This window comes from Chiloscyllium plagiosum, chromosome 19 (genome assembly GCF_004010195.1).
Source record: "Chiloscyllium plagiosum isolate BGI_BamShark_2017 chromosome 19, ASM401019v2, whole genome shotgun sequence".
Classification (NCBI taxonomy): Eukaryota; Metazoa; Chordata; class Chondrichthyes; order Orectolobiformes; family Hemiscylliidae; genus Chiloscyllium; species Chiloscyllium plagiosum.
The window spans coordinates 56,076,287-56,089,952 of record NC_057728.1 but is presented as its reverse complement, the minus strand read 5'-3'; the positions used below and the strand labels follow the sequence as shown (position 1 = coordinate 56,089,952).

Genomic DNA, 13,666 nt, shown 5'->3' with positions numbered 1-13,666 from the left:
TTCTCTCTCTCACACACACGCATTCTCTCTCACACACACATTATCTCTCTCTCACACACACATTCTCTCTCTCTCACACACACATACAGACACACACACTCTCACAGACACATACTCTCTTATACAGACACACACATACAGACACATACAGAACACACATTCTCACAAACACAGACACACATACTCTCATATACAGACATACATACTCTCATATACACACAGACACATACACACTCATACACACACACATATTCTCTCTCTCTCTCTCACACACACAAACAAAATACATGTACTCTCGCATACATACAGACACACAAACAAGGTTACCAACATCAAGCCTGTTGCACCATTCAATGAGGTCACTGTTGATCTGTGGCCTCATGCCACATACTTGCCTTTTGCCTATATCCCTTAATATTAAACAAAAAATTATCTACTCCAGATTTAAAATTGACAAATGATCCAGAATTCACTGCTATTTGTGGAAGAGACACAGATACACACACATACATGTATACACATATTCATATATATATACACACTCACACTTCAGACATATTTATATACACACAAATGACATGCCTTCTCGCACAATCATTTCCACTTGCAGCCACATTTCAAGTACTGTTCCAATATTGTTACCAGAGGGATCGGGAACAACAGCAGATGGAGGTAAAGTGCTTGGTAAAAGAACCAAAGGGAGATGTGAAAGTCTTTGTTCTTCGCAACGACTGGCTAAGATCTACCTGAAAGTGCAGGAGGGACAGATGCAAACACTGCTCCTTGGGATAAGTAACTAAAAGGGAAAAATAATGTCTTCTGGGAAGAGGAGCCAGCTGAGTTGTTTTTTTGCAGGGGGCTGGCACAAATGTAACAGGCTGAATGGCCTTCTTAAGACTGTTTGAGTCCTTGCTGATTTATCATTATTTCTATGTTTGTTCTTTTATCACATTGAGTTTGGAGGTGAACTGGAAACTGTGAGCTAAAAATGACTTGTTGACTGTGAGTAATAGCTTACTTTAATGGAAAACAAACAAACCGAGCTTTTGTTTATTCGTGAGGTCAGGCTTGGAAGTTAATTTGAGGTTCGTTCCTTATCAAAGGGTTCTGCAGACGTTTGTCATCATGGGAGAGAATTATATTTAAACAGATAGCAGAAGTTGGCTTTTAATGAGGTCAGACCCTGGGAATTGGTTCCAGCAAGTCTGGAATGGACCTTATGCTCAAGCAGATGGCAGATATTGAAAGGTAACTGGGACCTCATGGAGGAAATGATCAGTCTGTCAGGGAATGGTCAGAATTTGAATTGGATTTTGGACTGTGTTTTCTGAGAAGGAATCTGGCTGTAAATGCTACAGAATGAAGGATTGATAGCTCCCTGCGTAACCTCCCTTATTAGCTCTTGAAAGTTCAATGAATAAAAAGCTAAGTTATAAGCATTACTGCTTCTATCTGAATGAACTGAAAAGGTGACCCTCATCGAAAGCTTAAGAAAATCAACCAAGAAGCTATCAGCTATCCCTGTGAAACAATACATCGTGAAAACCACTTCAGTAATCTGGCCAGACTTATTATTTTGTTATACCCTTAACTGTGTTGTTTGAGCGTATGTCTGTTTTTTGTATGAATGGGGCTGAAAACCAAAGATTTTTGGGTTTAAAGCATAGACCAATTAGATGACTTGGTTCTATAGTTTTGCTTTGCTTTGTTAATAAATTGCTAGGTCTTTTGTTTAAGCTACAAACCAGTTTTCAGGAATTAATCATATGCAGAGTCTGTGATCTGTTATTCCAAATGTCTGGTTAGGAACCATTGGGGTCAATTTTGAGGGTTGTTGAAGATATTAATTTTACTGTGTTGCGAATACAGAGGTAGAAAGGCTCTTTTCCTCAATACCATCACAAGATGTCATCAGTCTTTCGCTGTCTAAGGCTCCCTTCAAAATGACTGAACAAGTAGAGCTTGCTATTTCAGTGCATTTGTCTGGGTTTGGGAAGGTTATTACTATAAAGGGGACCCTTCCCCCGGGTGCTACTGAAAGACAAGATCAGAGCCAAGACAACGTTCTCAGTTAAACAGCTTGCTGGGTCACATCTGGTGTGGATCTAAGTCTGCAGTCATTATTTCATTTTTTGACAATTGAAAAGCACTCGAGCCAAGCTACTGTCTTCATCATTTGCCGTGTTTAAAATGGTTGGTCCATACTTTGGCTGTAAAGGGAACACTCCCTCAATAAAATGCAAAATCATTTGTGCCTCTCCACAAGTACACACAGTGTACTGAGGCAGCTGCAGTGGAGGTTAGATATGTGTCATGTTTAGGGTGGTGCTGGAAAAGCACCGCAGGTCAGGCAGCATCCAAGGAGCAGGCTTCATTCCTGATAAAGGGCTTTTGCCCGAAATGTCGATTTTCTCAACCCTAATCTCCAGCATCCGCAGTACCCACTTGCGCCTATGCAGGGAATGTGGCCTGTCCCAAATCCATTGACCACTCTTGCCCAAGTAGTTCAAAATCTGCCACAGAACTTTTCACAAGGAGCTTTATCTTCAATATTACTGGGTCTTCAAAAAAAAACAGTTGATGACGTTTAAGGAACCATAGTTGGAACAAATGGCAAGTGATTTGTTTAAAAGTATAGAGAAGGAAAATAGGACTTCACTTAAAATACTGCAGTAATCACAGGACAGGGCAGCACACTTTTCTCGTATGTGCAGAGTGTTAAAGGTGCAGGGTTAAAGAACTGAGTATCACGGCAAAATACAGCCCAACAGCTTTGCTAATCTCACATAAATGTGCGCTCACCTGGTGAGTTATGAGGAAGATTTCATACACAACAGTTGTCACTGCATTGTTGTACTCCAGCAATAGCTTCTGTAGCTGTAAAAGGCAATAATTCATTCCATTGCACTGTAAACACTTTCACAACCCAGTCTTACACCATCACGCCAGTCAGGGAATAGGCCCCCATCTGCATTTAGATGCAACTTTACGGGTCCCACTTTCAAACCAATTTGAACAGGACACATGTCAACAATTATGTTTAAACCATTGCTCTGGAAGCAATTTAAAAGCTAAAAACTGTGCTGGTTAGATTATAGGACACATTTTGTTTAGAAAACACCTGCATAATCACAAACAATAAACCTGCAAACCAGCACAGGAATAAATGTAATTGTTTCTTTCCATGAACAAAGAAATCGTTGATCTTCTCTCTGTGATGGTGACGCTTGTGTGTTCCAATGAGAGTGAGGCCATCCAGAGATCACACTCCTTTTAGGGGAACCCCATAGCAGCAAGGTCAAGGGGTCAGCCCATACAAAGAATGTTCAGCAGGTTCTCTTTTCTCATGCTCCCAAAGGGCGGAGAAAGGAAAGGAATAAGAAAACAGAAAACAGGAGTGGGAGGAGGCTATTCGGCCCTTCAAGCCTGCTCTGCCATTATGATCATGGATGATCCTCTATCTCAAGACCATATTCTGGCTTTCCCTCCATTCACCTTGCTGCCTTTAATATTTAAACATTTAATTTTCTTTAATATAATCAGTGATCTGGCCTCCATTGCCTTCTGTGTTAGAGATTTCCACAGGTTCACCTCTTTCCAAGTGAAGACATGTTTCATGACCTCAGTCCTAAATGGCCAGGCCCTGGCTCTAAACTTCCTAAACAAGAGAAACACCCTCCGTGCCTAGCCTAACCAGCTTACTTGGCTAATTAGCCTAACTAGATCTGTCTGGTCTGCCCAGCTCAACACTGCACTGATGGATGGAGACACTGGCACCACTGGCCGGGAGGGGGAAGCTCCTGACGTCTCGCTCCTCCTGATCCACCAAAGCCACTTACATACCTCGTGATTAGACAGCGAGGTGATTGGGTAGCAGCAGAGGAAGGAGAAGGAAGCCAAACCTGAACTGCTAATTCCACTTCCCCACCCTGTAACTTGCCCCCACTGTGGATCCAAAATTGGGCTCCTCAGACATCTAGAGACTCCTTCATCCTGATAGATCACATCTTAGATTGCAAGAGACCACTGATCCATTGATGCATGTGGTAGCCTGGAGCAGTTTTATACATGCAGCTAAAAATGGGTTTATCACAAAATAATTAACATTTTTAGTCAGAGTCCCCAGTCCTTCATCTGTGCCAATTTAAAAAGATGACTGATATAGAGATATTCTGAACTGTTTTTGACTTCCATTCAGGTACCCCAGTGAGTTCTTTAGTAAGTTAAATATTTTAATATGAAGAAACATCAGAACAATCCAATGACTTCACTTCCTATAGGCCCATTGTAAGAAGTCTCTTCAAAACAACACAATCAATGGAAGTAAGTAATGATGACCCAGGAGTAAGGCCTGATATCACTGTGCTGTTCCTGAACCAGCGAAAATAATCAAGGAAACTCTGGTTTGTATGGTTTGAGACATAACTCATGAAGTTTAAAATTCCCCCATCTGTTGTCCTTGTTTGGTCGATTCCAGTGATGTTACTGGCATGAAGGAATGGAAACTTAGAGTCAGAGCGTCGTGGAGAGGTACAGCATGGAACAATTCAATAACAAACATTTGCATCTTTATCATACCTTTAAAATGGTAAAACATTTCAGTTTCACTTCACAGGACCTTTATCAAACAGAATTGTGACATCGAGCTACATAAGGAAATACCAGGCAAACAGGCAAAGCCCTGCTATAACATGGGATTTAAATACACAGACAGCCTAAAGATCATGAAGAAGGGATTCTATTTTACACTGATATCATGTCATTATCAATATGAAGAGAAATCAAGGTTAAACAAGAAAAACTCAGTATATGCATGGAATTAAGTCTACAGTTGAGGGAATCCATTGTTTTATGATGCCTATCAGGCCTCCTTCCTCCTTTTCCTCCAGGGAGGGTTTGTTCAACTGCTTCAGCGGCTCCGCTCGGTGCCCGCCCTCACTATCGCCACCTGCTGCTGGAAGTCCCACCATGACCACCCATCCTGCCCTATTCGGTGCCCGCCCTCACTATCACCACCTGCTGCTGGAGGTCCCACCATGACCACTCATCCTGCCCTATTCGGTGCCCGCCCTCACTATTGCCACCTGCTGCTGGAGGTCGCACCATGTCCACTCATCCTGCCCTATTCGGTGCCTGCCCTCACTATCGCCACCTGCTGCTGGAAGTCCCACCATGACCACCCATCCTGCCCTATTCGGTGCCCGCTGTCGCCACCTGCTGCTGGAGGTCCCACCATGACCACTCATCCTGCCCTATTCGGTGCCCGCTGTCGCCACCTGCTGCTGGAGGTCCCACCATGTCCACTCATCCTGCCCTATTCGGTGCCCGCTGTCGCCACCTGCTACTGGAGGTCCCACCATGTCCACTCATCCTGCACTATTCGGTGCCCGCTGTTGCCACCTGCTGCTGGAGGTCCCACCATGTCCACTCATCCTGCACTATTCGGTGCCTGCCCTCACTGTCGCTGCCTGCTGCTGGAGGTCCCACCATGTCCACTCATCCTGCACTATTCAGTGCCCTCCCTCACTGTCACTGCCTGCTGCTGGAAGTCCTAACACAACTACTCATCCTGCCCCGCTAGGTGCCCTCCCTCACTGTCGCCATCTGCTGCTGCAGATTCCATTATACAAGTCATCAAAGAAATATGTTTCAAGGAGCATTTAAAAGGAGTTGCGATAAGGCAGAGAGGTTTCCAGATTGGATTCCAGAGCTTAGCGCCTGGGAAGATGAGGTGGAATGATTAAATTTGGGAATGCACAAAATGTCAGAATACAATCAGCGCAGAGATCTCAGAAGGTGGTAAAGCTGGAAATTACAGAGGCTTACCTCACCATCTTGAGAATTAGTTGAGATTTCAGATACAGTGGGCACGTTGGTACCAGCTGGTGTGGGAATCTGTGGACCACTTATTAAAATCTTCAGCAAGTTCATGACAGTCATACCTCTAGAGAATGAGAATAAAAAGCAATCATTTATATTAAAATTGAGACTAGTCTTTTGATACCCACTATCATGCGAGATGCTAGAAGCTTCCTTAAGTTCAAGTTTAATCTTTAACCATTGAGACAAAATTGTCAAGTGATCTTTCTCAGATTCAATGTGGAGATGTTGACTTTGTGGCTTCCAGCATTGGAATGAGACCATTATCTACAAGAGTCCATAGGAGGTGGAGCAGTATCGAGGAGGATACTCTCTCAGGGTGTTAACGAAATTATTCCACTTTTGTTCCTTTTCCTCCAATATCCAAATTTTGAAATGGGGGGAATATACACATTTTATTTGAATTCTTTCATTCACAGCATTCGGGCATCATTGACAAGGCTAGCACTTTTAGACAATCCCTAATCGCCCTAAAGTAAGTGGCACCGAGCTGCCTTCTTGGATGGCTGCTGTCCTTGGGATGCAGGGATTCCTGCTGTGTTGTGAGGGAGGGAGTTCTGGAATTGTATTGCTGTATGACACCAAAAGAACAGCCAGGATAGTGGGCGGCTCAGAGCAGAACCTGAAGGTGGAGGATTCCCAGGCTCTTGTTGCTCTTGTCCATGTAAGTGACAGAGCTTGTGGGTTTGGAAGGTGCTGTCAAAGGATGTTCGATGAGTTGTAGATGGTATACACTGCAGCCATCATGCTCTGGTGGGTGGAGGGATTTGATTGTATTTGATTTGTTATTATTGTCACATTTACTGAGATACAGTGAAAAGCATTGTTTTGTGTGCTATCCATACAAATAATACATAACACGAGTACCGCTGGATACTAGAACAGAATACAGAACATAGTGGTACAACTACAGAGAAGGTACAGAGAAAGATCAACTCTAATATATGAGAGGAGAAAGTGAGGGCTGCAGATGCTGGAGATCAGAGCTGAAAATGTGTTGCTGGAAAAGCGCAGCAGGTCAGACAGCATCCAAGGAACAGGAGAATCGATGTTTCGGGCATAAGGGCTTATGCCCGAAACGTCGATTCTCCTGTTCCTTGGATGCTGCCTGACCTGCTGCGCTTTTCCAGCAACATATTTTCAGCTCTAATATATGAGAGGTTGGTTCATAGTCTGATAATAGCGGGGAAGAAGCTATTCTTAAATCTGTTGGTACGCGTTCTCAAACTTTTGTATCTTGTGGAAGAGAGTATAACCAGGGTGGGAGGGGTCTTTGATGATGTTGATTACTTTTCCGAGGCAGCAGGAAGTGTAGATGGAGTCAATGGAAGGAAGGCTGGTTTACGGGATGGAGTGGACTTTGAATGTTGAAGCTGGTGAATGGGGTGTGGGTTAAGCGGGCTGCGTTGTGCGGGATCGCACTCAGCCTCTTGATCAATGAGGAAGCTGCAGTCAGCCGGGAAAGTAGGCAGACTCCAATCACACTCCTGACTTGCGCGTGTGATAAATTTCAAATGGGAAAACTCATTTTGAACATACATCTTTGTTCAACCAGTCTTCTATCTGTAAAGATACGATACCTCAACTGAGTGTGAATCATTGGTGCCACACATACCGGTTGGCATTCAGAAGAGTCAAACGTGTTGGTTCTGTTTCAGTCTCCCTGAACATGACGCCTAATGTCTCTACGATCAAAATGGAGAACCTAAGCAGAAAAAGAAAGTTCTGATCTCAATAAATAATGACCTTTTCGCCTTTGCCGAATAATTCTGTATAGTCTGTAAGTGTGACCCTGTGCCTCAGAGTACGTGTCATTGTTATTCTGAGCTCCGCTCCCACTTAGACCCCACTGTCCTCAGCATCCCACACTGGACCAGCTAGAGAAATAACACCTCATGTTATGTTTGGGTTACTGAGTTCAAATGTTGCTGAGCTTAAACCCTGCCCTCATTTTCTCAGGTGCTGGATGTTGATAATAAATCTTCCAATCCCAACTGCTCCTCACTTAGACCCACATCGCATTTCTTTACTGGTCTCATTACCACCTTCTCTTCCCTTGCACCACTACCCCTTTGGTTTTTTCCCCTCCCTCCTTTGCTCTGCCTCTATACTTGCTTAAACCAGTGATGTCTCTAACCTTTCCCCAATTCTAATAAAAGACTTGAAACATTAACTCTATTTCTCTCTCCACGGATGCAGTCTGGCCTGGTGAATATTGTGATTTTTATTTCAGCTTTCCAACACCTGTGGTATTTTGCCTTCATATTACAAGAATTTGTTTTCTCAAGTAATTGTTTCATAGGCAGTCTGGGATCTGCAACTGGGCTCAACTGTCCCACTAAACCCATTACCAAAGTGTAAAGTCATATGCAGTAGTTTGGGTAAGTTCTCATCAGGAAGCCTGACATAATTACAGCCAGAATTCACAATCCTGCTGCAGGTTTTCCCTGTATTCTGAGCTCTGATTTGCAAGGAAGCATGGTAAGACTATTATGGGTTGAAGGCTAAACTGGCCTCAGACTTGGAACGTTTCGTTGTACTCGAGTGTAGACCCACAGTAACTCATTACTTACTGTAGGTGGCCTGCCATTTTGCGCTTGTCTTGCTGGCTAATGGGATTCTCAAACTTTGGCAAGTGCTCCTGAAGTTTGCTGATAAGAAATGGATACAGGTCGTTTGACTGTGGACAAGTCAAAACAGAACAGAGTCTTAGGTTAAAACCCAGTGTCCTGACAAACAGCAACATGCAATATATTTCACAATTAATCATGAATTATGGTCTCACAAGTATATTCAAAGGTGGTATAGATGGATTTTAATCTACAAAGGAGTAAAGGGTTATGGCAGGAAAAGTGGAGGGGAGAATCGTTAGATCAGCCACTGAATGATGGAACAGATTCGATGGGCTGAATGGCCTACTGCTGCTCCTATGGTCTTCTGGCCCAATGTGCACTCTTAAGCTAATGTTTGCCTTATGCATGTCAATAGGCTTGTCAACTGTGATTGGATATATTCCTGGACGTTTCACCAGTCAGTAATTGGCTAACACAACCACCCTTCTGTCATGCTGCCCTCCTATAGCAATGTACAAATAATCTGACTTGTTATCCAGTTGGATGATGCTTGACAGTTAAGGAAACAGCCTGTTCTCTGCCCCCACACCCATAAGGAGTAGTACATCTGAGAGAGATCAGAAGTCACACAACACCAGATTGAAGTCTAACAGGTTTGTTTGAAATCACAGCTTTTGAAGCACTGCTCCTTTGTCAGGTGAAGTGACTTCATCTGAAAAGCAATTTCCTAATTCTACTTGGACATTGCTACATTGTCTATTGATCCCGCACCATAAGAGGTTGTCTGGTTATTTATGTCATTGGTTGGTCAGGGATCTTTGTTTCGTGTGAACTGGCTGCTGTATTTGTCTGAATTAAAAGGTCATGGATTCAAATCCCACTCCACAGGTTTCAACACAAAAATCGAGGCAGACACTTCCAGTTGGTACTGAGCGACACTATCAGAGGCCCATCTGCTTCCACAGGCAGATGTAAAAGATCACATGGTACTATCCTGAAGTATGGGAGTTTGCCCTGGTGCCCTGATCAATAGTTGTTCCTCAATCAACATCACTAAACGCAACAGATTATCCATTTATTACACATTGCTGTTTTTGGGAGCTTGCTGTGCGTAGGTTGGATAACTTCCGACATTACAGTTATGACTGTGCAGTGCTTTGGAATGGACTGAGCTCATGAAAGGTGTGATTTAAAAGTAATTCTTCATTGGTAAAGTCGCTATAGTCTATCAGACCATAGGACTGCTCTCTCATTAGAGAGACACAACGGATGGTGGTTTAATCTGAGGGTCACCACGCCTCAGGCGAGGGGAGAGGGTGAGAAGGAGAGTCCTTCATGTTAGCCTCAGCTGGTGTGGGAATTGAATCCATGCTGCTGGTGTCACTTTGTATGGCAAACCAGCCATCCAGACAACTGAGCCAAGGGAATGTCTTATGGGAAGAGGTCGAGTTAGTTAGGCCCGCACTCATTGGAGCTTAGGAGAGTGACAGGTGACCTTATTGAAACAGACCAGATTCTTACGGGCCTTGACAGGGTGGATGTGGAGAGGTTGTTTCCCTTCGTGGGAGAGTTTAGGACCAGAGGGCAGAATTCCAGCATAACCGGTTGCCATTTAAGACCGAGATGAGGAGGAATTCCTTCTCCCAGTCAGTAGTGAATCTGTGGAATACTGTATCGCAGAGGGCTGTCGAGGCTGGCTCATCTAGAATACTCAAAGCAGGGAGGTTATGATGGAACTGTCTAAAACAAAAGCTTGAGTATTGTTTGCAATTGTACAATCCACATTCTAGGAAGGATGTGATTGCATTGGAGGGGTAGCAGAGAAGATTTACCAGGAAATTGCCTGGTCATTAAATGTTTTAGTTACGGAGAGAGATTAAATAGATTGTGGTCGTTTTCCTTGGAGCAGAGGAGACTTGAGTGTGGGAGTGGGGTGGGGTGGGGGTGGGGGGAGCATGACTGAGATGTATAAAATTGTGACGGGTAGACTTTTCCACTTGATAGAAGGATCACTGACTGGGGGCACAGATTTTTATTGATTTATTGTCACTTGCATTTTACAGTGAATAATACATAAGTTACAGTGAAAAGCTTCAACTGTTGCCACAATCCAACACTAGTTTGAACAGTTTAAGAATAAAAAGTATAAAAGCTGTAACTGAAGGTCTATCTTTGTTCCGCTGCCTCTGCAACAAATCCCAAGGCCTGAGCTTGCAAACCAACACCACCTATGCCGACCACCCCTTCCCCTACCACTTTGCTGATGCCTGTGCTAGACCCACCATCACAGTCGCTACTCTTTAGGTGCCATCTCTTCACTGCTGGCTGACCTCACTAATGACACTGCTGATGCTGGATCCACAATCGTCTCGCAAACAGCAGTCCCCAGCCCCGGGCCTACAACAACCAGGAGATGTCTCCTCAATAGCCAGGGGTTCCCCAGCTCCAGGCCTACAGCAACCAGGAGCTATCTCCTCGATAACTAGCAGTTCCCCAGCTCCAGGCCTACAACAATCAGGAGCTATCTCCTCGATAACGAGCAGTTCCCCAGCTCCAGGCCTACAGCAACAAGGAGGACCTGTCTCCTCGATAACCAGCAGTTCCCCAGCTCCAGGCCTTACAACAACCAGGAGCTATCTCCTCGATAACTAGCAGTTCCCCAGCTCCAGGCCTACAACAACCAGGAGCTATCTCCTCGATAACCAGCAGTTCCCCAGCTCCAGGCCTTACAACAACCAGGAGCTATCTCCTCGATAACTAGCAGTTCCCCAGCTCCAGACCTACAACAACCAGGAGCTATCTCCTCGATAACTAGCAGTTCCCCAGCTCCAGGCCTACAACAACCAGGAGCTGTCTCCTTGATAACGAAGAGTCCCCAGATCCAGGCCTACAACAACCAGGTGTCCCTGACTCTGCAGGCAGGTGCTGAGGAAGGAGATGTGTGTTGCTATGGTCTGGCGATGGAGGAGTCCAAGGACCTGCATGTCCTTGGTGGAGTGGGAGTCCCTGACTCTGCCACCATCTCACCAATGCCAGGTGTCCCAGCTGGGCCTACTGCAGTCAGGACTCCCGACTCCGCTGCCAGGCCAAGCCGCCATCTTTCCAAGAGTCCTGCTGCAGCAGCCCTCCACTGAGTTGTCACCTCGCTGGAACCGTCATGTTGAACAGTTGGCTGCCACTGGCGTTGCGTCCCCAAACGCCGGGAGGCTGCTCCCATTTTGTGTGTGGCCCATTCTCGCTGCCGCCAATTAACCCGCCGCGAAAGAAGAGAAACAAAAGAAAGAAAGAAAACAAAATGAGCGGAATTTAAAACAAAACAAAAAAGAAAAAGGAGGAAAGCTGGCAGGAGCTGTTGAGCCAGACTCAAGCCCGCACATGGTCCTGGTAAGAGGCAGGCCGTTTAGAGAGGATATAAGGGAAAATGTTTTCACCCAGAGGGTGAACTCACTACCTGTGAGGATGGTTGAGGCAGAAACCTTCAGAACATTTAAAAAGGATTTAGATGTGCTATTGCAATGCCCAGGCACACACGGCTATGGCCAAGTGCTGCAAAATGGAATTAGAATACTTCAGTGGTTGTTTTTGACCAACATGGATTCGATGGGCTGAAGGGCCTTTTTCTTTACGGTAGATCTCTGTAACTCCAAGGCTGAGATAGACAGATTTTTAATCAGGAAGGGAAGTCAAGAGAAATGGGGAGAATGTAGAAAAGTGGAGTCAAGACTTATCAGGTCAGCCAAGATCTTACTGAATGGTGGAGCTGTTCCGTCTTGCAGCCTTGTATTTCAAAGCCTGCCTTTGGATGTGTTTTTATTGGCCACTGCTGCCTTCCGTCAGTGAGATGTATGTTCCTGGCACAATATTATGTATAAAGTGGTTCCCATGGTTGCTGTGCCCCGTAGTTCTCGGTGTCGGTGTGTGTCGTTATTCTCGGTGTTGGTGTGGGTCACTAATCTCGGTGTCGGTCATTGTTCTCGGTGTCAGTGTGGTTCGTTGTTCTCGGTGTCGATGTGGGTCGTTATTCTCGGCCTCGGTGTGGGTCACTAATCTCGGTGTCGGTCATTGTTCTCGGTGTCAGTGTGGTTCGTTGTTCTCGGTGTCGATGTGGGTCGTTATTCTCGGCCTCGGTGTGGGTCACTATTCTCGGTGTCGTGTGGGTCACTAATCTCGGTGTCAGTGTGGCCTGTAGTTCTCAGTGTCGGTGGGGGTCGTTGATCTCGGTGTCGGTGTGGGTCGTTGTTCACGGTGTTGGTGTGCCCCTTGTTCTCGGTGTCAGTGTGTTGTTCTCGGTGTCGGTGTGGCCCGTTGTTCCCGGTGTCGGTGCAATCCGTTGTTCTCGGTGTCGGTATGGCCCGTTCTTCTCGGTGTCGGTGTGTGTCGTTGTTCTCGGTGTCGGTGTGTTTCGTTGTTCTCGGTGTCGGTGTTCCCCATTGTTCTCGGTGTAGGTGTGGGTCATTGTTCTCGGTGTCGGTGTTCCCCATTGTTCTCGGTGTAGGTGTGGGTCATTGTTCTCGGTGTCAGTGTGGGTCATTGTTCTCGGTGTCGGTGTGGATCGTTGTTCTCGGTGTCGGTGTTACCCGATGTTCTCGGTGTCGTGTGGGTCATTGTTCTCGGTGTCGGTGTGACCGGATGTTCTCAGTGTCAGTGTGGCCCGTTGTTCTCGGTGTCGGTGTTACCCGATGTTCTCGGTGTCGTGTGGGTCATTATTCTCGGTGTCGGTGTGAGTCGTTGTTCTCGGTGTCGGTGTGCCCCGTTGTTCTCAATGTCGGTGTGGCCCGTTGTTCTCGGTGTTGGTGTGGGTTGTTGTTCTCAGCGTCGGTGTGACCCCATGTTCTCCGTGTCAGTGTGACCCGTTGTTCTCGATGTCGGTGTGGGTCATTGTTCTCGGTGTCGGTGTGGGTCGTACTCGGTGTCGGTGTGCCCCGTTGTTCTCGGTGTCGGTGTGGGTCGTACTCGGTGTCGGTGTGGGTCATTGTTCTCGGTGTCGGTGTGGGTTGTCGTACTCGGTGTTGGAGTGCCCCGTTGTTCTCGGTGTCGGTGTGGGTTGTCGTACTCGGTGTTGGAGTGCCCCGTTGTTCTCGTTGTTGGTGTGGGTCATTGTTTTTGGTGTTGGTGTGACCCGTTGTCCTTGGTGTTGGTATGACCCGTTGATCTCGGTGTCGGTGTGGGTCGTTCTTGGTGTGGGTCATTGTTCTCAGTGTTGGTGTGGGTCG

At 45.8% G+C, this 13,666-nt stretch overlaps 1 protein-coding gene across 2 annotated transcripts in view; it reads right to left on the bottom strand.

Annotated features, from left to right (window-relative positions):
• The window catches only part of c19h12orf56 (chromosome 19 C12orf56 homolog), an 82,708-nt gene that overhangs the window by 27,090 nt on the left and 41,952 nt on the right, over positions 1-13,666 (bottom strand). For both annotated transcript variants that reach the window (XM_043709959.1, XM_043709960.1), the window contains 4 exons: positions 8,454-8,560; positions 7,496-7,585; positions 5,827-5,944; positions 2,803-2,877 (listed from right to left, as the gene is read on the bottom strand). In XM_043709959.1, coding sequence (XP_043565894.1) covers positions 2,803-2,877; positions 5,827-5,944; positions 7,496-7,585; positions 8,454-8,560 — 390 coding nt within the window. The remainder of the gene's footprint in view (positions 1-2,802; positions 2,878-5,826; positions 5,945-7,495; positions 7,586-8,453; positions 8,561-13,666) is intronic.